At 41.4% G+C, this 22,363-nt stretch overlaps 1 protein-coding gene across 3 annotated transcripts in view; it reads left to right on the top strand.

Moving 5' to 3' along the window:
- The first annotated feature begins 1,396 nt into the window (after positions 1 to 1,396).
- LOC136105186 (uncharacterized) overlaps positions 1,397 to 22,363 on the top strand; it is a 196,250-nt gene continuing 175,283 nt past the window's right edge. For 2 of the 3 annotated variants that reach the window (XM_071812730.1, XM_065844808.2), the window contains exons 1-4: positions 1,398 to 1,783; positions 16,356 to 16,490; positions 17,140 to 17,249; positions 18,499 to 18,603. In XM_071812730.1, coding sequence (XP_071668831.1) covers positions 1,689 to 1,783; positions 16,356 to 16,490; positions 17,140 to 17,249; positions 18,499 to 18,603 — 445 coding nt within the window. In that variant the 5' untranslated portion in view covers positions 1,398 to 1,688. Of the gene's footprint in view, positions 1,784 to 16,355; positions 16,491 to 17,139; positions 17,250 to 18,498; positions 18,604 to 22,363 lie in introns of all 3 variants that reach the window. The other variant, XR_011740551.1, reaches the window with a different exon arrangement.

Genomic DNA, 22,363 nt, shown 5'->3' with positions numbered 1-22,363 from the left:
CAGCTGAGCAATAAGATCTTTTGCTATTTTGCCATGATGTGATCCTGAAAATAATCCAGGTTGGGGTGACAACTCAGGACATAATTAACAGTCAGCCTTGACATAATGAAGGTCTAATATTTTATGAAGAAAGATTTTCTGGGGTTTAAGAAATAAAATTATTAGAAAACTATGTGCTCTGCAGGAGGTAATGAGATTAGCTCAAACACAGGGTCCTGCAGAGCTAAAACTACTCCAGATGCAAGAAAGGCTTAGCCATTCAATGGGAATTTCAGGGTACAATTAATGTGCTCTGAGGTCAGATAAGGGTTATATGTTTTCTTTACCATGAGAAAGAAATCAGTTGATAAAGTCTCAAGGGAATTGTGTCAGGGCAAGCTTCAAAGCAACGGGCAATACAAAACCAGCTTGCTCCTTGTGATTGGTAAATGTTTGCCTATTTTACCAAAGGCCTTGGAAAATAAAAACCATACAGGAAACTGCTTGTAAAGTGTGTGTAAAGGCTAAGCTGATGTATCTTGTTACAGAACTGAAGGGAAGACAAATTAATGCACTGTAAAACTGAGCCTGACCCCTAACCCACGATGATGTTAGTGTGCCCGGGCAGTTCTCTCTGTCACAAATTTGTATAGGAGCTTATTTGGAGCAACCTGAGAGTCAGCCCATTCCGCTGTAGTGGAAGGAAATCACAGTTGTCTTTAGCATCGGTTGGCTCAGGGCCCATCTGCTCGTTCACAGCCCAGTGGCTGGTTACTCACAGGTCTCTAGAGATGGGAAAATCGTGGTGTAATGGACCCCGAGTCCTATTTCAGACCATAAAATGCTAAGAGTGTGGTTTTTTTTCCCATTTTTTATTTGCTACTATGCACAGTTCCCTCTTCAGGTCAGTTGGTGTCCCTTCTCTCACCAGTAAAGGGGAAGGAGTTGCCTTCTGACAGCAGTAAAGGTCTGGAGTGATCATAAAGAGGAGAGGATGGATGGTGTAGAGGACAGCGTGTGACTCTGGGATTTCAGAAACCACTCCTCGGCTCCCTGCTTTACATTCTTACTGGCGCGAACTCTCAGCAGTAGTGGTGTTATCGCTCCCTCATGGTGTTACATGCATTTATTTTCATGGTTACCTCTTCAAAGCGCTCAGATGCAATTGCAATGGACGTCAGGCACAGAACAAAGAAGGACCAGAAGAAAAAAGAGAAGCCAAGATGCATCTCTCGCAGTAAAGCAGAACCGCGTTGGCACCCTGGAGCAGCGGGGAGGGTTCCCAGACCTGGGAACCGCCGGGAACATGAGGTTGCGTGTAACTTCATCTATTATTCAGTGAAAACAAATCCCTCCTCATCTCCACCTCTCTGCGTTGCGCCCGGGACCCAAGTCCCTTTAAAGGAGAGGATGAGAAGAGACATTGCAGAGGAGGAGAAGCTGCACGGACAGAGCCGGCCGGGAGGGGACCCAGCGGCAATCAGGGAACACCGAGACTCCCCCCCCCCCACCGGGATCCTCCCCCGGAGCTTGGGGGGCAGCGCGGCCCCTTCGAGCCCTCCCCGGAGCTGCGGGGGGCGGGCCGGGGCCGCCCAGCCCATTGCGCTCCTGACCGCCGCTTTAAATGATTTGAAGAGTCGGTGGTGGCTGGGGCTGCTGCCGATGCACGGCCCCCTCCGCTTCCCTCCCTCCCTCTGGCCGGCGGGGCGATGGGAGCGGGGCCGGTGTCCCTGTGGCTCTGGCTGTGCTGGGCACTGCCCGCTCGGGCGAGCGGGGCGACGGAGCCGCGGCTGCAGCGGGACATGTGAGTGGGGCCATGGGGCCGGGGGGCTCCGGTGGGGCCGGGGGGCTCCGGTGGGGCCGGGGGGCTCCGGTGGGGCCGGGGGGCTCCGGTGGGGCCGGGGGGCTCCGGTGGGGCCGGGGGGCGGTCGCAACACCGCCCGGCAGCGCTGCCTTTGTCTGTGTGGGGCAGGGTCCCGGGTTCTTACGGGGTTCCGAGGCTCAGTGCTCACCGCGGTGCAACTCGGGAACAAAGAAAGTTTAGCTGGGTGCACCTTTAACTTCCAACCCTGTCCCCGCCTTGTAGCGTGGATTTGTGTCCTGTGGAGTTTTATATATATGTTTTTTTCACGGTTACTTCTGGGACTTGGAGCCCCGGGCGGGTTTGCCCGGCTTTGATTCGAGATCTGAAGTGAGCTTCAGAGAGCGCATCGCTATCACCGAGGCTGTTTCTTCCTCCTCTTTTTAAAAAGCGAGCGGTTGGCAAGAGCTGAGCCTTGTGTAGCTGCACAAGCCTTCGCTTTCTGAGGGGCTACGGTGAGCTTTACCTGCTGGAGAACAGCAGGAGAAAAATCAGAGTAATAAAACATCAGAGCGGTCAGGAGGAGTAGGGAGCAGGAGAAGAGGTGAGAGCCATTTGGAGCATCTCTCCCAGCTGTGAGTGCAGCTCCTTGCACACACAAAGGACTTGGGTCCACATGTACCGCTGCTTCTGCAGGAGGAAGTTTCTCTGAGGTGTTTTGCATGGCATGTGCAACAAATGCTCTTTGTTGGAAATGCATTGTAACATTTTGGTCAAGAGGTGATTTTTCTGGTTCAGATGCTAAAGCAGAATAGCTGACAGCATGCACAAAATCTTATGGTTAAAGTTCTTGCTCACTGAAATAGATAATGAAATTTAGGGAAATTGCTCCCTGCTTTGTGTTGGGCGCTTTTTTCTGTGCAAACCTCCTTTTGTATTTTTAAGGAATTTCTATCTGCTCCCTGGCCCCAAAGCAACCTGACAACAACCTTATCAGATGTCTGTATGTACCTTTATTTCTAACCTTTTCCTATATATATACATGTATTTTTTTTGACTTAGTCAACTTCCTCCCCCCCTTTTAGGATTAACTTGCCTTGTATTTGGTTTCAATTTAGTTATTCCTTCTGTCACAAAACTGAAATTTCTAAGCCTGTTGCTCATTGGTTTTCTATGCAATGTGATGTAAATATGTACTTGCTAGAAGTACTTTTAAGGTTGCTTCTAGTACTGTGTTTTGCTAGAGCACTAAGTATCCATCACAACATTTAGAGAAGTCAAGTTCATTTGCTGGTAAAGTGTGTGTGTGTGGTTTTGTTTGTTTGTTTGGGTTTTTTTTTTGGTTTTGTGCTCTGTGTTTCTTTCAGTCACGCTTCTTGGTCTCTTTATAAGCAATTACTCTACTATGAGGAAGAGTATTGTTGGCCTACATTAATCTGTTTGTGTTTGACACATCGGTAATAACCATGATTCTGCACTTTTGAAGCTGGAGGTGATGTTAACTGCAAATTGCCTCCAAACAATTTTTGTTTGCTTTTATCTTTTCGAAGATAGCATCACTGAAAGAATACAGGCAACATGCCCATCTGGAAATGAAACTGTATGGGGATATTACCCTTGGACTTTGGGAGCAGCAGCAACAAAAAACCCCCCAAAACGTGCAGCAGAGCCTTGAGTGCTTTTCCCAAGAGCCATATTCTTGTAATTACTATAATTCTTCTTGTTTTCCCTGAACTAGAGCAGGTATAAAGTATTTCTCCGAACTTACTTTACACTATTTAGGGACTTTACATTTGATGTAAACGGAAATACACAAAGTCATTACTCCTGAGGAGTAAGCCTGGCAGCTTTCACTAAGAAATGTCCAAAAGGACAATTTTAATGAAGTGCCTTTTTTTAGTACTTATGTTTTGTTCTTTTGGCATTGGTCATCTGCAGTCAATGGGATTAGAGCAACAAATATATCCCTTGGAACATACCATGCCGAGTACTTGCTTCTTTACCATTTGCTTTTGTTTTGATTGAGATCTGATGTGGCTGAGGATATACAGGATATTCTTCGTAATTGTTTTCGTTCTGCTGCTAACTTGAGTATTTGCTCCTAGCTAAAAATGCATGGGATCTGTGTGGATGTTGGTATTCTGCTTCTAAGCCCCCTGAGGAGATTTAATGTAGAACAGATTATAGAATGACTAGCTATTTCCATCAACTCTGTTTCCAGACAATTAGCCCCTGATGATCTTGTATCAGAACTTTAGAGAACACTGGAAAGACCAGAGAACAAATACGCAGTTTTCATCGCAAAATATGCTGTTTAGCCATTAAAATGAGGACTCGACCACCTCTCATCATAAAAAGCACATTTTTAGCAACGTGCTTTGCAGAGAGCTCTGTAGTTCAAAATTGGGGTATATGATGACATTGTGTGATGTGTTGTTATCTACCATTGAGTTTACTTAGAATCATAGAATCGCTTTGGTTGGAAAAGACCTTAAAGATCAAGTCCAACTGTTACCCAGCACTGCCAAGTTCACCACTAAGCCATGTCCCGAAGAACCGCATCTATGCGTCTTCTAGACACCTGCAGGGATGGTGACTCCACCACTGCTCTGGGCAGCCTGTTCCAGTGTTTCACAACCCTCACCATGAAGAAGTTTTTCCCAATATCCAGTCTAAACCTCCCCTGTGCAACTTGAGGCCATTTGCTCTTGTCCTGTCATTTGTTTTTTGGGAAAAGAGCCTGAACCCCCCCAGCTCCAAGCTCCTCTCAGGCAGTTCAGAGAGTGAGGAGGCCTCCCCTCAGCCTCCTGTGCTCCAGGCTGAACCCCCAGGTCCCTCAGCTTCTCTTCATCACACTTGTGCTCCAGCCCCATCACCAACTTCATTGCCCTTCTCTGAACTCACTCCAGCATCTTTCTTGTCATGAGGGACCCAAAATGGTCCCCAGGATTTGAGGTGCGGCCCCACCAGTGCCCGGTACAGTGGCACAATCACTTCTCTAATCCTGCATTTTTGGCCACCTGGGCACACGCTGGCTTGTGTTTGGTCCCTGTTGACCACCCCCGGGTCCTTTTCAACCAGGCAGCTTTCCAACCACTCTTCCCTCAGCCTGTAGCACTACCTGGGGTTGTTGTGACCCAACAAAGGATCGCGCTTCACAGAGGGCTGCGGGGAGTTGTAAGGCAGTGCAGAAATAGGAGCTAAGAGTAGAGGGCTTGAGTTGCTGTCAGAAGTGGTAAATCATCTCCTAGAGAAATATTGCACCTCAAATTTTAGACATACAGATGTTTGCTTACAGTTGGCTGTACAGGACAGAGCAGAAGGCAGGAGCAGTTATGAGGTATGTGCAACAAATATTCCTTTCATAGTCAGGACTGAGATGGCTCGAGAATGGATTCTTCTCTTCCCAAGTGACACATGAATGAGGACTTTTTTTGAAAAAGTCAAGAGAGAAACTCTGTCCCTATCAATATTAAGCCCATTGACTTGCTCTGGTTTTGCAGATCAGGATGATGTCTAAAGAGCCTGGTTTGCTTTTAGAGGATCTAGTCACAGTCTTGCATTAAAACTACGATGTTCAGGGTTTTTTGACTGCTCAAATGTTGCAGCTGCATATTTTCCCTCTATCCATAAGCAAGTAAATTTGGTCCCGTTCCAAGCAACACCTGGATTTAGAGCTGAATTCCTGGCTGAGTAACTGTTCTCCAATGTCTTCAATTCTATGGGGCACTGTAGGGTTATTTGTGCTCCTCCAGAGAAATCATATTCCCAAAAGCACAATCTAGCACTCAGATGGGATCTACATTTGCAATACTCAAGCAAAGTTGATCATTTAACTGTACCAAGGATTTAGCTACAGAGATACAGGACTATTGTTCCACCACGTCTCCTGCAAACAGGCTGTGCACAATGTTTCAAAGTAATCTAAATAACTTCTTTTTTAGGCAAGTAGATGTAATTAAAAAGGTGAAGTCCACCAACTGGAATGTATTTTGAAATAAACTACTGGTGTACAAAGCATCTCAATATGAAGAGATGCTTCTGAATTTTGATTGCTACAGTGGAACAAATTGCATGTCACTTTGCATGTGGTGGAGTGCAGTGCAGAAAATAATGCAGAAAAAAGTTTCTATAAAGTATACGGTGATACAACTTAAACTTGGAGCTTGGAGTTTTGTCATAATACTGTCCAAATGATGTGAAAAGTAGGTTGTATAATCATTTCTTGGTGAGAAATTGTCTCAGTATATTGGCTATTTAGCCAATACACTGTATTTTCACCTCCAGTGATGCCAATTTGCAGGTGTGAGGAAAGTTTGTATTCCTAGTGTTAAATAAAGGCTCAAAGGATGCTTAGTTTTTAGAGCTCAAATGGCTAATGTAGTAAAGTCTCCTTCAATTTCTTTGAATGGGATATCATATCTTCACAGATTTGATAGTAAAAAGAGATTGAAGGTTTTCTAGTGAAAATAAGGACCTAATTTTGCCGCTGTGGTGTATTTAAATTTGTACCTTACAATAAGTAAGATTGAGTCTCTCTTACCAGCTCTTTCTAAACTTCGATTGAAGTGATGCCACAACCCAGAGCCACTGCCAAATTCTGACTTAGACTACTGACTTTCACCTGAAGCCTCAAGTACTTCTTCCCAGTTGTGTCCACCTAGAATCTGTAGAGTTGTGGTAAACCCTCAGGATTCCTGAATGGCACCTACCTCCAACCTTTGAGGTCTGGATAATGTGATTTTAGTTTAAATGCTTTGCCATAGAAGTTGTGGCAGTCTCATCCTGTCGTCTCGTTTCCACCCCACGATCCTTTCATATCCAGTAGATGTTGCTAGGAAAGAAAAATAAATGTTGAAGGCTGAGATGTTTCTCATCTTCGTGAACATTGTGCTGAACAACAAATAATCCTTCTAGCCTGTGCACTACAGTATCTTACCAGCAGATAGAGCTCATGCTGGTCAGCGTTATCACACAGAATCGCATTTTTCGAGAGTCTGCACTTAAATCTCTGTTTCCGAGTTTCTAGAGAAAAGCTGATTTTGAATGTAGTCTTTTAACAGAAGGTCAAAGGCTCTTTTTTTCACCCCAAGTATATTCACTGGCAGGAGACTTAATGAATGTCATCATGCTATGGCTCTTTTCCTGATTTATAACATGTTTTTCTGTTCTTCAGGAGAAAAATGAGATCAAGACTTCCTCGTAAACTCTGAAGTGGCCATAAGGCTATGAAAATACACAGTCACAAAACATGAGAGCCTGAAGTTGCTGTATTTATCAAAGATAACTAGATTTCCTGACTGACCGTAATATGTTTTCCAGTTTTATAAAATGTTTTCATATCAGAGGCATCAACCTACAAGAGGTTTAGAAGTTTGTCACCCATAATCACAATAGCTTGTATATACGATGCATTAAATCTGCAAGTTTAAGGCAGCTGAAGCCCTGCTCCCGTTCAGGGATTTGGGTTCTTAAGTTACTCTTCAAAAATGCACCGGAACAGGGGAGAACTTGTCAGCGTTTCTTTAGGTTTAATTGTGCTACATTATGAAATGGTGAAATAGTTTAGTTATTTATGCGTACATTTATTATGTGCATATTATGTGCGTACATTTATTATGTGTACTCTGCAGTATTTCTGATTTCTAGGCAATTTGCTTGCTGTTTGCTTTGACTTCTCCAATCTTCTGCATTGTTTATATCCAGTGCTGCTTATTTATCACCGTTCTAGGCGTGCCATGATCTAGATATGGCAAAGAACATGAAATATTTGTAATAAATTTGAGGAAACCTCCTGGTGAGGAGGAGTAAGATTATCTGGTAATGGAAAACCTAGTCTTGGGATGGCTCGTCAGCAGAACCTCCTTTGATGGAAGCGATGCTTTGGCTCAGAATGAACAGACCATATTGCAACCGCGTGTTATTCACCAATTAAATACCTTCTCTCTTTGAACACAGTTAATAGATTTCCTCTTTCTGACATTCAAGCCTGTTATTGCTTACGTTCTCTCTAAAGTCTATTGCTTTTAATTTATTTCTGAGGAGAAAGAAATTTCCTTTCATTACTGCTAAATCAAAGCGTTTTAAAATTGCGTATCGCACATAGGTAGCCTTGATTTTATACTTTAGATTCGGTGCTGGTCTTGGTTTAGAACTAGTTGCTAGTTGTTCCAAAGGTAAACGAGATTTTTTGTCTTTTGCATGAGATGTTTGCTTTCAGATATAATGCATACGAAACCTGAGCTTTACGTTTGCTTGTATTTCTCTCGATGCCTTTGACCTATGGATAAATATTTGATCTCATGAGTGTGAAAAGGGGAATATTATTTAATCCAGACTGTTGATGTTATTTTATTCTTTAGTAGAAATATTCTATTGTCTTCCCACTGTAAGTCAGAGCAGAACTCGGTGCAGATTTTTGCTTAGTAGAAAACACAGTGCTCAGACTATGGTTTTATCTACACAAATTAATTCAATATTGAAAGTATATCATAATATCTTGGGCTGTGCTTGAAAAGGCTTTTTAAGGTACTTTATGTTGTTTTCTAATAGAGAAATGTATTAAATTATGAAACACTTATGTATTTTGGCCTTAGTCTTTTCAGGTGAGAATAATGCTGTATTCTTCAACCCTTATAATACTCTACAGTGGGTATCCTTCTGTTTGTAATTATTATTGCCCTCCCTGCCTGACAGATGCATCGTCAACTGTGAAAAACAGTTGCATGAACTTATCTCTTAGTATTGTATTCTTTGTGAGATAACTTTGGGTTATTTAGAACCTCCTTATAAATTTCTAATCTGAAAAATACCATTTTTGTCCCCCCCAGTTTACCACTGCACACAAAAGCATTAATCCCCTAGTGCATGCTTGTTTGTTGCCATGGGGTTTTTTTGTGGCTAGAATTCATAAAATATTTACCTCTACCAAAATTACTTAATGTTAAAAAAAAATCAAATGGGTATTTGCATCAGTGGTATCAAGCTAAGGATTTCTAGGAGAGTAAATGACTTGGAATATTTTAACGTTTAAACATTGGCATGTATTATCTTAAGCTTTCTTGCATATGTGATGGGTTACTTCAAAATAAGCTTTCGAGAAAAAGAGGTTTTGGCTCTAAACTGTTAAAATCTCAATCTACCAGAAAAGCAGTGTACAATTCTTAGGTACTGGTTGCCAAACTAAAACTTTCTAACTAGTTTGACTGTCAAGCAATGTGGCACTTACTGTAAACCAAAATGAGCTTTTCTTATGACACAAGCGGTATGACATTTTTCAGTGACTTTGATTTTAATATTTTAGCATGGTGTCTTCCCATGCCTTCTTGCCAAAAGCAGCTCAGGTGTGTACCTGGCAGCTTTGCTGGTGTGACTTTCCTTATTCACTCTTCTGCAGTGCAATGATAATTAAGATGGCTGTAGTTAATTTGAAATTTAATCTCTAGATGGCTTCTGCTTCTTGAGGCTTTCCTCTTCTAATTTCACATTTAATTAACACTTAGTTTTCTCTGAATTCTGGACAGTTATTTGCTCTGTCTTAGCAGTGAGTACATGCAAAATATTTCTTAGCCTCCTTATATGTGACTTCCCACATGGTTTGCTTATTGTATTATGGCTCAAAGGAGCCGTATTCTGAGACAATCAACTACTTTTATCTACTGTCTCCAAAATAGTTTGTAGACTTTGCTGAATGTGAATGCAGACAGGTATTTGGGGGTTATCAGAGTTCTATGCTAAAGTAGTGATACTGTTGATATATTTGCCATCCTGTGGGCCTGTGCTGTACTTGATGTCTTACCTGACCCTGCAGAAGCCACTTGGTGCCTGTAGAACTCAGTCAGTAGAAAAATCTATTAAACTGGATGTTGCTGGGAATGAGGCTATGGGACACTATTAAAAACATAAAATTCAATTAAAAAATCACTCCTTGATGCAAAAAGGTGACTTGGCAAATCACAGTTAAATGATCTGGATGGGTGTGTTTATCTTTTGCTTTTCTTGCTAACCAACATAGATTATTTTGTTTTGGGGGAGGGAGGAGGGTAGTTAAAGAGAAGCTAAAGGACAGGCGCTGCAGTTTGACAGCAGTACGAACTAAAAGTCTTATTGTTGTTATAATAGCTGAGTGTGTAATTAATCATCTTATATTGATTTGCTCTTAGTCTAGATGCAGTGCGCAAAGGCTGGAAGAACTCTCATGTTATTTAACTGCTTCATCTAATCAGAGGGAGGATGTGAATAAGACGCAGCAGTGCATTAGTAACCTGTGGGGTAAGGAGAGACTTTTGTGGTGGACCTTCATCCACAGATCCTGAGAACAGCAGTGATAATGAGACCTGATCTAAATGAGCTTGGTGCTTACAATCCATATCCCAGAGGGCATATAAACATCACAAATATTGCTACAGGATCAGCAGGGATTGATTAGTGGTCAAGGGAGCAGGATGTCCTAATTGTCTCTGGTAGTGCTGCTTAATTTTATCAGGGAAATGTGGGGAAATGAGCCTTAAAATAGATAAAGGGTAGAAAGGGTGGCTTGGCAGTTTAAAAAGGAATAAAAGCCTTTTCTGTCATTCCGGACTCTGTGAATTATTGTTGCTATTAAGCAATATATATCTAGTGATAAAATTTATCTATATCTTTATTTTTTATATTTAAAAATATATGTAACTTGTTCTTTGGACCTTTTGCCTCTGTGGCCTACTTCCTAATTTGACTCTTTTTTTCGCGTGTTCAGGTGAAATTTGCATTTCTCTCCTTTTCACTTGAGATGGTATTTATAGCAAACTTTTAATGAACATCCCGTGTACAAACAACATCGTGTTACTGACCTTTTCTCCTCTGCTGTGCAGCCTGTTTCTGCGCGGTGCCACCCTGCCGTTCTAGAGGTCTCTTTGGTGCCACCCTGCCGTTCTAGAGGTCTCTTTGGTGCCACCCTGCCGTTCTAGAGGTCTCTTTGGTGCCACCCTGCCGTTCTAGAGGTCTCTTTGGTGCCACCCTGCCTTTCTAGAGGTCCCTCTGTATAAGAATCTGGGGATGTTTTTCTTGGTGGTCGGAGGTGCGAGGAGATTCGGGCAATTTTCAAGCCCAAGCAGTTTCTAGGCAAAGCCTTTGTAGCAATGTACAACCGCGTTCTGATTTCTGATCAACATCAACGACTCTCTAGAGCAGAACCACCAGTTGTCATCACAGCAGTTTAGAGTTTAGCCCTGACTATAATCTTGGTGTCCTCAAGGGATGTTCTTATTTGATCTTTTCAAACTAAATCTGGAAAAGCATATAGACTACGCTTTTCCAAACTTTTAATAATGGCATGAAGCGAAGGAGCACTGACCAATTGGTGTTTTGAAAATACAAAATTCCGGCAATTCTCTTCTTATGGCAGGTTTCATCTGTTTACTGTTGCATGGGAAGATCAATGGTGTTCAGGCTGCAAATTCTTCAGCTGAGGTAATGCAGGCTGCAACATCTCATTTTTAGGAAGATGTTAACAGCCTTCTGGCTTAGCGTACAAGTGGTGTCATTCACTTAGTCTCTGTGGAAAGACCTGAAATCAGACAGCCAAATCTTTGCTTCGTATTCATTAATGTTTTGATTTAAAGTTTGCACTGCTGAAAGGAACCTTTAGGGATATCTTGATGCGTGTTTGCTCTCTCGCTACCATTAAATCTGCCTACCTTTAGCTTCTTGATTTCAGCTGGAAAAAAAGGAGAGATTTACTTTAATTGTCATTTGAAGAGCCGGGTGTTGGGATCATGCTAAGCAGAATGAGAAAACATCCCTGTCACAGAGGTCTGATGTACCTTCTGAAATGGTGAAGCCATTCATTGTCCTCCCTTCTCCTCACCTCTGTTTGCCCATTTTGGACCACACGTGCCAGGAGTGTGTGCAGAAAGCTGCCCCTGTGCTCCCACGAGCAGATGACCTGTGCCTCTAACTTTCCCTTTATTATATTAAAACCATGTGTAGTTCATCATCCCATCTATTGCTATATGAAATTATTTAAGTGTGGATGAGCGTGTATAAAAGGTAACTGTGCTGGTAATCTCCTTGGACTTGCAGAATTGTGGGTAAGGATAAAACTGCAGAGAACCTCACTTGGGAAATTGTAGACGTGCTGTTTCTATCATCGCTTCTCTTCCACGAGTTTTGGGAAGGCTGCGATTCCTTCTCAGGTGAGCTCGGTTGAGGTGCTATTGGTGGTGCCAACAGCTTGAGGTGGAAAATGTAGAATCACAGCTCAGGATGAATAACCGCAATTGCTGGTGCCTCACTGAGGACTTTAGGGATGCTGTCTGGATGTCCAAATGCTGTGAGATGCTGGGTGGGTGAGACCAGAGTCCACTGAGCTTCTGGGACAGGCAGCAAAGGCTAATGAGGAGAATAAGAAAAGGGTTGAGCATGCAGTGAGGCTTTGCCAGAGTAACTCCTTCAGTCATGGTAACTTGAGTCTCATGAACTTCTGTCTCTGTGTTTAATAGACCTCCATGGGTGCTTTTTTGACTCTACTTTTGTATGGGGGTACATACTCCTTTTAAAATTCTAAATGCAGGAAAGAATTATATCCTGCCTGGAGATGCTTTTTAATTTTCTCTGAACTTTTCCCGTTGTGCAGCAGTTCACAGGCATCACAGCCATATGATTAGCCAAGGCTGCTCTCGCTTCAAGTTGGTCTAATTATCTGTTCATTAGAATCCTAAGTCTCGAGCTGGAAGTGTGTAGGGTGTCTTTGTTTAAAGGGCAGTCTCCTAATGCAAATATTAAAAGAGAGCTTTCTGGCTTTGCTGGAGTCAGACTGACAAGCTAATAATAGCCTTCGTGTTAGTGTTGGCTAGCACGGAGCATCAGTATAAAAAGGTTTTAAGGGACTGGTGTATCAATCAAATCATAGAGCATTTGTATATTTTGCTAGTTTTAACACTTAAACTCCCATTAAGAAGTATTTTCTGAGTGCAGATGGTATGGGAGTACCATCTAAATATACCATTGCATCCACCTGAGGTCTCAGGTCAGACTTAAATGGCCTCTAATTAATAGAATATCATAATACAAACCTAAATAGCTGTAGTCTTGTTCAAGAAACTGTTCTTAAGTTTATAGGTAATGTATCAAAGAGCAATGAGTCAGATGGCTAAAAAACTGGTGTGTTGACTCTGTGTGGGGAGTTGTGAAGATGGTTAATTGCTGGAGAGGGCATGTTTTATTTCCCAGCTTTGCCAGCAGAGAATTACATGTTATGCAATTGCCGCAATTTAATTATAGTATAGCAGAGGTTTTGATATCTGCCTTTAAATTATCCCAAGGGCATCTGGGAAGAATGGCTTACTTTGAATAAATCTTAATAAACATATGACTTTACGCTGCTGGCTTGTTTTGTTCTGTGAGCGCCATTTGTTCCCATTAACTATATCATCAAAGTCAATATGGTTATTCCTGGAAACATGGCAATATCACATGAGCAAGAATTTATAGGATGGGCTCAGTATGTCATTACAACAATTGTCAGCTTCTCTCTTTTATTTATGGAAAAGCGATGCATATGAAGTACCTTTATCTGGAAAGTTTTAGGCAATTCTAATAAAAGGAGATATGCATGAATTATCAGTACATGATGTTCTATTCACTAGAGGGAGAATCATTTTAAAAAGCCTGCTAAGTGAAGCATGGTTGCTAAGTAAGGCAAGGGTTTTATTAGACCAATTGACGTAATGGTAAAAAAAATATATATATGAAAGGCAGGCAAGATTTTGGGCATACAAAGACCTCCCTTGGATGTGAAACAGCAGAATTTGTGCTACGAATGGTTTGGGAGCAATTGCTCCGTACTTAAGCTAAATATGTTAACTGGTGAGGTAATTGGGGAGGAAGGGGTAGCTGGGACACATGGGAAGGATTGCGAGTCATGAAGACAACATGGGAATGTGAGGAAGGGTTTTTCTGGAGGAAAAGGCAACCTGAAACTACGCTGCTGCCGCCTTCTGTCGTGCGTCTTGGTGTTGGCAGCTGCAGTGAGGGCAAACTCATGGACTGGGAAACAAGGAGCGATATGGAAAGTGGACTTTGCAGTGGAGGAGGAAGAACATGAAGCTGTGTGGGAGGGATGTCCACCAAAAGTATGCTTTGTGATGATGGAGATGAGCAGTCCCTCCAAAGCCTGGGAGAAACGGGCGTTCTAGTTCAGGAAGCTGATTTTTGTCAAGATAAAGTTTTCTAGTACAAATGTACTTTTTACTGTTTTTTCCATGGTGAGATAAGACAACCAGAACATAGAGCTGTGGGCTTTCTTTTCTTTCTTTCTGTCTACAACTATCTGAAAGGAGGTTGGAGCATGGAGGGGGTTGGTCTCTTCTCCCAAGTAGCAAGTGATAGGATGAGAGGAAGTGGTCTCAAGTTGTGCCAGGGAAGGGTTAGGTTGGATATTGGGAAAAATTTTGTCACAGAAAGAGTTGTCGGGCATTGGAATAGGCTGCCCAGGGCAGTGGTGGAGTCACCATCACTGGAGGGGTTTAAAGGATGTGCAAATGATGTTCTTAGGGACATGGTTCAGTGCTAGATCCTGGTTATGGCTGGACTCAATGATCTTAAGGGTCTCTTCCAACCAAAACACTTCTATGATTCTATTCATTTCATAACTTCCTTGACGTAGGTTACCTGGAGTTCCTGAGGGAGTGGTTGGGTAGTTTTTAAATCTGATCTGTTCCTCTCCTGGAGTGTTCCTTTGAAGACCTGGCTGGGTTTCCCATTCTGGGGGTGCTTTGTGTGACCACTGGACTCTGTGGAATACTGGGAGGCTTCTGCAGGGTACTGGGAATATTGGGGAGCAGATTTAATCTAGGCAGGCAAGTATTTAGCTCATCAGTAAAAAGGATTGTGCTTGTAGTATTTTCCTGTTCTACGCAGGCTTAATTTAATGATGTTTGTAAACTACCTGAAGACCTGCAGATGAAAGATCTGCTTTTTGATTTAGAAAGGCTACCTTGCATGGTGTCCAGACATAATAAGGAGCTGTAAAGTACTTTGGACCTCTAAGATAAAAAGCATAGTAAATCTTGAATGAGATATTTACCAATATCTAGTGTAACTAATGATAACTTGAACTGCCAGGCAGCTGTTGTGCTAGAGCAGTTATCTTTCTTATCTATGCAAAATCCTCATGTTTTCTAGCACAGGCTCACGTTTATACCTCTGATTGAGAGGGGAAATGAATGTATGAGTTACTCTTTCATCTGAAGAGGGGTCTCAAACTGAAATTTGGGGAAGGGCTTCTCTGCTGGTCAGTGTGACACCACTGCTGAATGGTGTTTACTGCTACCAGAGAGGGTTTCTAGGATCCCTGTTTCCCCCTTGTATTTTAGTCATTGAGGTTTAACTTTGCAAAGCCACACCAGCTAGACCATACTGTTTTGGAGAACTGGCAGTTTAATTTTTATGTTGACAATCTGTAAACTACTAAAAAAAATCCCCAAAAATCACAATTAACTTCATTTTAGATGCAGTAGGTTTCTACCTTAGAAGACAACAAAACCCCTCATGTTTTGTGGCTTTAGCCAGACCTTGCACATCTTGAACAGTTGTTTTCTGGCATGCAGCTTTTCCTAATTTACACCAGTGCAAAGAAATCAGAATAAAGCTGGTGGAATCTCTACAAAACCATCAACATATAATCTTTTGTTTGACCTTCCATGGCTCCTGAAATTCAGCTATTTTTGTAACGAGGGCTAGGTAGCGGGATGAAGATTACATCTCATCCTACAAAGCAACGCTTTTATTTCGGCCTTGTTATTTTAGGGACAATCACCAGAGAACAACGATACTTCCTTTACAAATTTCACGTGCTTCCCTGAGGGGACTGATAGCAAAGGGGAGCTCTTACAGAATATACATTTTCCACAACAATAGTTCAGATAAATCTTATCTGCCCTTGAATCGATGGTAAAACTTCCATTGATTTGTGTGGAACCTGAATTTCATTGGGTATTTTGTTCATTTTATGTACTGTTTTCTAAGGCAGACACTGTGTTTTCATGGTGCATATATGTGTGTATATATATATATATATATCTACTGGCTATTCAGCAGCTTTCTGCAGTGGAGGTCAGTGCCTGTAGTTGTCAAGTCATCGATTCCCACCCTGGCACATCTGTTCATGTACCAGACCTGGCCAAGGTTCTTCCAGCCACCCTTAGCACTCATGTTCTGGGAATAAAATAGAATCGTGTTTAGTTAGCTGGGCCGTTCATGTAAAAATTGCCATCAGGAATGTGTTCATGCTCATGGCTTGTGCAACCAATATATTAATGAGAACTTGGCTCGATTAATGTCTGTGGACCATTTGCCATTCTGGAATTGTTGGATCATGATTTGTCAAGTGTTTATGTATACTGTATTTTTTTGTAAGAGAGCTGTTTGATTGGTTCAAAGTGAAGAAAGTCATAGAACTGCAGTATTTTCAAGTAGCAATATAAAATCTGTTTCAAGCCGTTATTAACTGGTACACATAGCATAACTGTATTTCTCTAGACTCCTAAATTTTGTGTTAGAAATAACAAAGTCTATCTTTTTCCCTCCCTTCAAGGCCAAATGTCTGTCCGGTGTTTGAGTTGGCTCTGGTAGGACACCAACAGCCATGTGTTCAAGCCTTTAGCCGCATGGTCAAGATGTGGAAGCAAGGCTGCGCAGGGAGGAAGTGGTGTATGGGCTATGAGAGAAGGTAATACATTATCTGTCATTACAAACGAATTCTGTGACTGAACTTAGTACAAATCTTTGTAACTTTTTAATTTCTTTTTATTTGAGAGAGATTGTAAACTATTGCATGTCCTGAAATAGGTGTGATTTAGTTATGGATATATCACGTCCTGCTGGGACTTTAAGTCTGTTATTACTGAACAAAAAATGCAACTTTTTTTCCGTGTTTTAGATGTGTCACAAACTTCTTGGCTGGCTTTAGATTGCAATTTCATATTATCAGAAAATGCCTCTGTCTCATCCCGTTTCAGGTGAAGTCCAGCTGTCAAGTCATCTGCTTTGAAAAATTGAACTTCTTTCTATTTCTGTCATATGCTCAGAACTGATGGGAGATCTGACTCCCCCGACGGCTAAAACCAAAATTGATTGCAAAACAAAATTACTCATCTTCTACTAGCTTGAATACAAATTCATCGGAAAATATGTGGACATAGTATATTAGAGCTATTGGATGTTATCAGGATGCATTTTGCTATGTTTGCTTTATTTTTAACGAGAACTACTGATAGGGGCTGAATAAATATGATGTATGAGTACAGTTTGTTACCGATGAGATGTGAATAAGCGGAATGGAAGTGGTGATTGTTCTCTTAAACCTCTTCTCTTCCAAGGTCTGGTTACTACACAGTTTACAAGCAGGCGTACAGGATGGAGCGTCAGACGGTCTATAAGTGCTGCCCTGGCTGGGTCCAACGTGATGGTGAACCTGGCTGTTTGCACTGTAAGTTGATGGCACATCTATGACAAACCAAACGAGGTGACATCCTCAGGCCTTGCTTTCCTACTGATGCTTATTTCTAGATGATGTTTTTTACCTCTTGCTACTTAAAACTGTAAATCCCAGTTACAAAGAGGTGATGCATTTACGGGGAAAGAAACTTGTTTGAAACATACAAAAGCTGTCGTATTTAAAAGCACCAATTATTTCTAATTTTAATCTGAACAGTGGGAAGTGCTTTTCTGATTGTAGTTGTTGCAGTGTTTTTGTGCCAGCCTGGCATTGACAGGCCAACCAAATTTATTGCTGTTACCCAAATTATGCAGAGGAATCTGCTATAAGGCTCTTGTTTCTTGGACTCTGCTCATTGCAGAGTCTGACTGCTTTTGGCTTTTTTCGCTGCTGCTGTTGGCATTGAAGTGATTGTGTTTCTACCCTACGGTTCTCCATCTGATGAGAACCTGTTCCCATCAGTAACTTCTAATTGTGATTGGATGTTTTCTGAAAAGATGGAATTTAATTTAAATGATAATGAAGCACTTTAGCCACTGTTAACAAGACATGAGTAGAAGATGGCAATTTACTCACTGTTTAGCTTTGTTACTGTTTTGTCAGTAATTGTATTTTCTGTATGAAAGTTAGCATCTGTTCCTATGTGTTTTTTTGATCTTCATACTGACTTGAGGGATGCATTCAGAGAGCTCGCCTTCATGATTGTCTCTTTGTATTTAAAAAACAAAACCAAGCCTGAGGTATTCCTGTTAGTTTCAGCCTAAATCTACATATTTAGTGTGCACCTGTTTTGCTTTAAGAAGTCAAAGATGTGTTTACAATCTGTATTTTAATCTCTGTGTAAAGGAATTTAACATATTTGATCACCGGTGGCGATGTAAAATCATTTTCTTTCTGAAAGAGTGGTGCAGAATTGTTTTGAATTCCTTAAGGCACCAAAGTGGTTGAATTATTCTTTTATATTTGATATGCTTCGCTCTCTGAAGCATCTTTAGGTTAAACTGCATTATCTTAGCCTTAGTTTTATTAAAGTTTAATTTCTTCGTATTAACATGAATGGTTCTACCCATTATAACAAGCTTTTTTCCCAATCTAACTTTTCCACTTCAAGAAAAAGCTGCGTTTCTTATTAGGAAGTTCCTTCTACAGCAGGACTATGACAGGAAAAGATGATTCTGGAGGATCCTTGGCACAAAACCAACAAACCCCCTCCCCGTTTCATTCTGTTTGTGTGTCCTAGTGCTGTGCACTGTCGGCACTTGCTTCAATGGAGGGAGATGTTCCGAAGCGGGATCCCAGATGTGCCAGTGTCCTGCAGGATTTCAGGGTCCTCGCTGCCAGTACGGTGAGTCGGATGGAATTGTCTCAAATGCACTTGGTGTTTGAGTAAAATGCACGTTAAACAATATTTGTTAAAGCACGAGTATTTTATTAATGTCGACTTAAAGTTTCCCCTGCTGCATTGCAAGTGGTTGGTTCTCCTCCAAAACTTGCTGATTTTGGTATTGAATTTTAGCAAAGCAAGCTGGAAAATCGATTTGGTTGAAATCAGATGGATTTCTGTGACAGATAATACCATTGAATATCAGCAGTGGTGTCCAGTGGAATATCTTTCTGTTGCTTCTGAACTTGCACATTCTTGTGGTGCTCTTGCTAAATTTCTCAGCATTGTGAGAATGAATTCTGAGTCAAAGCAGGTTGGGCAGTAGGTAAAGAATGTAGCAAATGAACCGAATGTATTTTTTCATGGAATTTCTTTTGGTGCTTCTGAAAGTAGGAAGGCTGGTTTACAGATTGCTACCAAATATTTCCTAGTATTATTGAAATAATTTATGCACCAATGTTTCATTTCAATAACCGTGTTCTAACATGTTATAGACTAAATTCTATGTGACTTAGGCTTTCACCCACACTCAATGAGAATCTTTTTCTCTCAAATGCTTGTTCTCAATCTGATAAACCCACAGTGGGTTGTCTTGTAGTTTATGTGAAATAAGACCATCGCACATACTGTGTATAGCTCTTCAAAATTATAGAACTGCATCTATTTGGCTTCCTAAGGTGGGGAGGAAAGTCATTCTTTCAGAGTAGGCTGTGATTGGGACAAAGGATTTATTTTCTGTCAGAAAAATAAGAATTTCAGCTGAAGCACATTGTGTTTTGCTCAAAGAAAGGCAGATATTTATAATATTTAGAGTTTTTTGTTTTTAAATTATAACATGCTTACATTGTCACCTGGCTTGTCTGTCATAAAATATAAGTGAGAAGGGATGTAACAATAGTTTAAGAGCTAAAAAGCTGAACTCTGTGATCGATACATGGTTTGTACCATGCTTGCTTCGTAACCTCTGCCATGCTCTGGTCTCTGGGCTCCAGCAAGGCTGATGGGATGGATTTGGTCTTGCATGGGCCCGCTGCACCAAAGCCACCGTGTCTGTATGGGCAGCCGCCTTCCTCAGAGAAGTTACCAAAGCAGCTGGAATTGCAGCAGGTGTGGTAAACGGGAAATGCAAAATGTCAGCACATGTTGTTTTCATGTCATAGATATGACATAGATATGGTTATAGATAACATTTTTCATTTATTAGCAGGCATCTAAATACAATGCAGAGCCCTTTACAATTGAACTTCGGCAGCCATCGGTGTGTCAACATCTTTAGACAGTATTAATTTGATTAAGCAGACTCCAAGGGTGGTGCTGTAATTGTGTATTTTGCTACTGCTTATAGAAACAAGAAGTTTATACACGTAACTTGGTCTGAACCATAGTCAACAATGCAGGTTGCTTCATTATTGACTTACCGCAGAGTTGCCGCTTCAAGGTAAGCGGGAGCAGGATCTTGAAGCAGCCCATGTAATAAGCTTTCATTATACTAAATGCAATAAAAGCCTCAGCAAATTCTAAACTGTGTTTGCTCATCTTTTTGAGTCTCCTTTTGTTGCCAGGAAAGACCTAGAGCGCTAAGGCATTTCCGACAGGCTCTCAGGAATGTGTGGGTGCAGCCCGTGGGTAGCACGGGTTAGATTTTCAAACTACAATGTGGTTGTGCAGTCTCTGTTTCACAGGTTGGTGACTGCAGACGCTGTAAAAACAACGTGAGGTGTCCTGCAGTTCTTGCTCTTTGCAGTTGGGTGGAACTTTATCTTGGTGGTTTGTCTGTTTTCTATTGATTCCGAAGGTTTGAATGGAATTTCAGTAGTCATCGTTTTCAGGTTTATACAGTAGCTGCTATCGCAGCCTGGCAGGAGTGAGTTTATAAATTAAATTCTGAAGGGAAAAACCTGCTTTCAGAAAGAACATTATGGACAATTGACTTGCCTAACAAAAGCAAGGTAATTTAGAGTGTGAGGCCCCTTAACCATGGTAGGTGCCTCCAGACAGATGCTTGTGAGTTTTGTATCATATTTGTTGTAAGCAAAACTAAAGAAAATATACTGTGGAAGTAGCAGCTATAGCCTCTGTCTTTGTTTGATGCTGCAATATTGTAGCTCAAATTTAAATTGACTGCATTACTTAATGTTAATATGTTGTAGTTTTAAATGTTGTCCGCTCCTCCCTACTTGCACGTGCAACCTCTCTCTAAAATAAGCTGTTTTTCTTCCAGCACTTCACCCAAAGGAGAAGGAATTTCTCCTGCCAGCATCTTTGGCTTGAAGTGTTCAGGAGCCCTCTGAGGGCTTTGCAGGGGAAGGGAGGCTCTAATTGAATGTGAGACCACAAAACACCTGCCTGTTGGGCATCCTTGGTTGTAATCTTGGTTTCTGTCACTTTTGGTGTTGTGACCTCCTGTCAATCTCCTGACAGAGCAGGAACCATGGGCATTTCATAACTGTGCTTGCGGTCATTTGAGCAAAACTGTTGCATGTATCCCATTTTCTATCCTCTCCCCTCTAACCTCTTTGCTTATCTTGTTTCTGTCATTCAGTGCTGACAGCTAATTCTAAAGTTTCACTTGCGCCGTGGCTTTCATGATCGTCCTGCTGGGCACTATCATCCATAGACAATAGAAATGACTATAAAAATATTATTCAAATCAGTTAATGTAAAAAAATAAATGGGAACATAGATTTTTGAGAATCCTCTAATCTGGCTTTACCTCCTTGTTGCATTTATATTTGCCATGAGGTTAGTAAGTAATTCATGCTCCTGGAACTCACGTTGTGACGTGGTTTGTCCACGTCTGTCCTGCAGAAAGTTTGTGATGGATCATCAAGAATGACTGATGACGGCCCAGTGCATCACGGCCATCTGCAGAGAGATGATCATTCACAATTGGCATGATCGCATCTAATGACTTTTTAAAGATATCGTGGTGTTTTGGCAGCCTGCAGCACGTTATTTCTGATTAGACGCTGAAAGGGTGATTTCTGTAACAAACTTTGTGTAATTGTGACTAGAAAGGCATTACTGCATCTCTTGTATGCTTCCTCTGTATTTTTATTATTTTACACACACAAGCAGCAATTCAGACTTAGAAGAAAGATTTATGAGTTAAATGGTCGAGCTCTTCATATAACCATTACAAGGATTCGGTAACGGATTGAGCCGTCTCTTTCCTTGTCTGCTGCAATTTGTCTTGTAATAATAGACTTATATCAATTACGATGTAAACTTGCAAGCTGTATTTCTTGCTGTTTTTTTATAACTTGTTTGAAAGTTGAGATTCCCATTTCTCTTGAGCCCAGTGAGAGGGAGGGAAGGTTTGTTACAAAAAATGAGAACCGGTAAAACCCAGCGCCAAGAATAAAATGTGCTGCAGTGCAGGTTTCATTGTTATTCACTAGTTGTCCTGATAATCTTGTTCAAGGCCTGCTGGCCACCTGAGCTGGACATGGAAGTAAATTAATTTCATTTAGCTTGTTTAATTCAGCCTTGGACTTGCACTTGGGCATGCAGCTCGCGAAAGCATTCCAAATCCTACAAACAAGGGGAACTTTATTTACTCCTCGTGTACGTAAAATTGCTCAACGCAAAATGAGGGATTAGTTTTGATTCTGAAACATTTTGTCGTGAAACATCAAGTTATTGCTGGTTTCACCAAGTGCCTCCTGCTGTTTTTAATACTTAAAGTAAAAGCAAGAGTGAGGACTGAATGGGCTTCATA

This window comes from Patagioenas fasciata, chromosome 9 (assembly GCF_037038585.1).
Source record: "Patagioenas fasciata isolate bPatFas1 chromosome 9, bPatFas1.hap1, whole genome shotgun sequence".
In the NCBI taxonomy this organism is placed as follows: domain Eukaryota; kingdom Metazoa; phylum Chordata; class Aves; order Columbiformes; family Columbidae; genus Patagioenas; species Patagioenas fasciata.
This window is presented reverse-complemented; position numbering and strand designations above follow the sequence as displayed.